Source organism: Vicia villosa, unplaced genomic scaffold (assembly GCF_029867415.1).
Source record: "Vicia villosa cultivar HV-30 ecotype Madison, WI unplaced genomic scaffold, Vvil1.0 ctg.002149F_1_1, whole genome shotgun sequence".
Classification (NCBI taxonomy): Eukaryota; Viridiplantae; Streptophyta; class Magnoliopsida; order Fabales; family Fabaceae; genus Vicia; species Vicia villosa.
The window spans coordinates 32,516-36,323 of NW_026705853.1; the positions used below are offsets into that span (position 1 = coordinate 32,516).

The 3,808-nt window shown below is 35.2% G+C and overlaps 1 protein-coding gene across 1 annotated transcript; it reads left to right on the top strand.

The window, feature by feature from the left end:
• Nucleotides 1-2,000: 2,000 nt before the first annotated feature.
• LOC131638030 (uncharacterized mitochondrial protein AtMg00310-like) lies at nucleotides 2,001-2,858 on the top strand. Its single transcript, XM_058908590.1, has one exon. The coding sequence runs from the start codon at nucleotides 2,001-2,003 to the stop codon at nucleotides 2,856-2,858; it is 858 nt and encodes a 285-aa protein (XP_058764573.1).
• Nucleotides 2,859-3,808: the final 950 nt, after the last annotated feature.

Genomic DNA, 3,808 nt, shown 5'->3' on the forward strand with positions numbered 1-3,808 from the left:
CCTAAATAAGGAAATGACAATAATATAATAAATCTATTTACACCACTGTTTTGTAACAGCTTGACAAATCAGAATCAAATGATTATGATTTGATATGTGCTAATCTTCAACACATATTTTGCAGGGCCTTTTTAGCCCAGCCCTAAAAAGCCCATTACCCATTAGGGCTAGCCTATATGGGCCGTGGGTAGCCTATTAGGCCCGCATAATTATAAATTTTTAAAAAATATATTAATATTTATATTATCTTACTCCAAAATAGCATATTTATTTTTCTCACTTCACTAAATTTTATCTCTATTTTATTCAATCTTTCTCTTTTAAATATTATACATTAATATAAACAACATTTTTTCATCGTATAATATTAGCTTTTCTCTTATAAAAAATATTCTAGTATTATTTTATATAATTTAGACATATATTGTATTTAGAAACACATTATAGTATTTAGGCTAAATTACAGTTTTGGTCCCCCTATTTTAGGTTTTTCACGATTTTGGTCCCCCTATTTTCTTTTTAAACAGTTTTGGTCCCCCATCCCAATTTTGATGCAACTGTTCATGTACTATTTATGTACGGACATGTACTGTTCATGTACGGACATGTACTGTTCATGCACTATTCATGGACAAAATTGGGATGGGGGACCAAAACTGTTTAAAAAGAAAATAGGGGGACCAAAATCGTGAAAAACCTAAAACAGGGGGACCAAAACTGTAATTTAGCCTAGTATTTATAAGAGATAATATTTTACTTAAAAATGTATTATGTTTAAAATAACATAATTTTTAATTTTATTTATAATGAATACTATGGAGTTTTTATTTTAATTTTTTTAAATAAAAAACCCATTTAGGGTCGGGTAGCCCGAAGCCCATCTAGGGCCGGGCTCGGGTAGTAAATTTTGAGTTCATATTACACAGGGCTTTTTTGGCCCACCCCTAAAAGGCCCAGTGCCCGTCTAGGGCTGGGTAGCCCATATTGACAGCTCTAGTATAATTGTTTTAAATTAAATCATTAAATAAATTTGTATAAAATCAAAATTAATAGCATTTGATTGATACTCCCTCCGTCCCAAAATATAAGAGAAAAAAATAAAATCCCACAAAAGTAAAATTATAATATTTTGGATAAGAGTTTTTGTGATTATTTTGAAATGATTGTCTTGGGAAGAAGTAAAAACAATTCTAATTGGTGGTTGATTATAGAAAAAATTAGCGAGAGAATAAATTAAATGCAATTTGTCTTTAATTCCATTTTGAAAAAAAGTGAAAGTTAATTTTTCTCTCTTATATTTTGGGACATAAAATATACACTTTTTCTCTTATATTTTGGGACTTTTTTCTCTTATATTTTTGGACGGAGGGAGTATTGATTAACTTTTGACCGATTCCAATCTTGAGCAGTATAAAAATTGCATCGAAACTATTATTTATGTATTATACTTTTTTTAATGCTCACAAATATTCACATAATGTACCCACCAACTTTTCTTATTTCAAAATCTACAAATAATATTTCTACCAAAAATATTTATTAATTGTAATAATAAATTACTTTAATGTCTAATACCCTCACAATATGTGGACATGGCTAGAAGAGAAAAGAGAGGATGCATGATTTTAAAGGTGGACTTTGAAAAAGCTTACGACACAGTAAGCTAGTACTTTCTGTGGTACGTTATGAAGAATATGGGCTTCGGGGACAGATGGCGAAGGTGGATGGAAGCAAGCGTATTCAGCAGCACCATGTCTATAATTGTTAATGGCAGCACCATAAAAGATTTCAAAGTTGAGTGAGGATTGAGCCAAGGGGATCCTCTATCTCCTTTCATCTTTGTGTTGGTCACTGAAGTTTTAACGAGACTTACGTATAAAGCTATGGAGATAGGTGAATTTTATGGTTTCCGCTTCAATGCCAATGAGGAGGTGAGTATCATGCAATATGCTGACGACACATTACTAGTGACAGATTGAAACAGTGACAGTTTGTGGAGCATGAAAGCTATTCTTCGCGGTTTTGAAATGGTATTCGTCCTCAAAGTAAACTTTCATAAAAGTAAGCTTTACGGAATTGGTGTGGGAGACTGGTTAATGGAAACGACGTCGAATTTTCTGGCTTGTGACATAGAGGAGATACCTTTCAAGTTCCTAGGAGTTAAGGTGCAAGGAAATCCGAGGAAGTCGGCAATGTGGGGAGACGTCATATCTCACGTTAAATCGAAACTGGAGGTTTGGAGGGGAAGAAGGCTATCTCATGTGGGAAGAGTGGTGATGATCAATTCAGTTCTGAATGTAATTCCCACATATACGCTATCCTTCTACAGAGTGCCCAAAAAGGTCTTGCAAAGATTGTGTCAACTACAAGGAAATTTTCTATGGAACCGGAAGGAAAACTCCAGAGCGATTCACTGGGCCAGTTGGAAAACGGTTTGCAAGACTAAAGAACAAGGAGGATTGGGAGTGAAGGACATCGAAGTCATGAACATGGCTTTGTTAAACAAGTGGAAATGGAGGATTCTTAAGGAATCTGACAAACCGTGGGTGAATATCCTAAACAGTCGTTACGACAATATCAAGGTCAAGGTCCTGGAAGGTGATGCTTTTGTTTTATCTAGTAGATATTCTATATGGTGGAGAGATCTTATAAATTGTGAGCTCGATCTTCCGACTGGTTTTTGTAAATTTGCAGGCATTATTAATTGTTCAGTCGAAAATGGAGGTGACACAGCTCTGTGGCAGGCGAGATGGGTCTGTGACCAATCTCTTAGTGAAGCTTTTACAGAAATTCATGAAAGGGTGATAGACAAGAATACCAGCATAGCTTCAGCCGGAGTGTGGGAAGGTTATGAATGAAGATGAAACGCCTCTAACCTTGTCGTTGAACCGGATACATTGCCAATGGAAGAATGGGAAGAATTCCAAGTTGCTCTGAACAGCACAGTCCTCAAAAGGAATGTCCAAGACCATTTCGATTGGAGCTTGAGTGAAGAGGGAGGTTATACTACTAGTTCTTACTACCATAGCTTCATGAGGGAGAGAAGTGTAGAGATGGATACTGTTTTGTAGAAAGCAGTAATGTTTCTATGGAGTATCAAGGCTACATCAAATGCAACTTTATTTGGATGGAGATATCTCACTAATAGATTACCAACTAAAGTTTCGCTTCACCGGAGAGGTATCATCCTGGACAGAACGTGCATTTTTTGCGAAATGGAATTAGAGACTTTGTCGCATTTATTTGGCATCCGCGTAAACACGGAAGGAGTTTGGAGGAGAATTATGTCATGGATGGGAACTGACTTATCTCTAGGGGTGATATCAAAACCAAACCAACCCAATAAAAAACCGCAAACCAAACCAAACCGCAAAAAACCGTATTTGGTTCATATTAGTTTGGGTCATCTTTTAACAAAACCGCACGGTTCGGTTCGGTTTGTGGTTTGTATTTTGTAAACCGAACCAAACCGAATCAAACCGCATTATGTTACAACCTAACTTTTACTTAATTCACATACAACCCAAACTTAAATCTATTATACCTTAACCTTATGATTACGAATAATTTTCTCATCCTTACACATATGATTTTAGTCTCGATCTTCTCAAATCTCTAATAGCATTATCACACCTTCTTTGCCACATACATCTTCCTTCTTTTTCTATAATCTCTACTCTCTTATATTCTTTCTTTTTCACCTTCTCATTTTTATGCAAATGTTCCCTATTTCAATTTCATTTTTATCGCACAACTTCTTCTCTAATCTCTCAATTCTTTTGTTTTTTCTTTTTCACCTTCATTAATC

Bases quoted from the DNA above. Each gene is read 5' to 3' on its own strand.
- LOC131638030 (XM_058908590.1), top strand. From the start codon at position 2,001: ATGAAAGCTATTCTTCGCGGTTTTGAAATGGTATTCGTCCTCAAAGTA.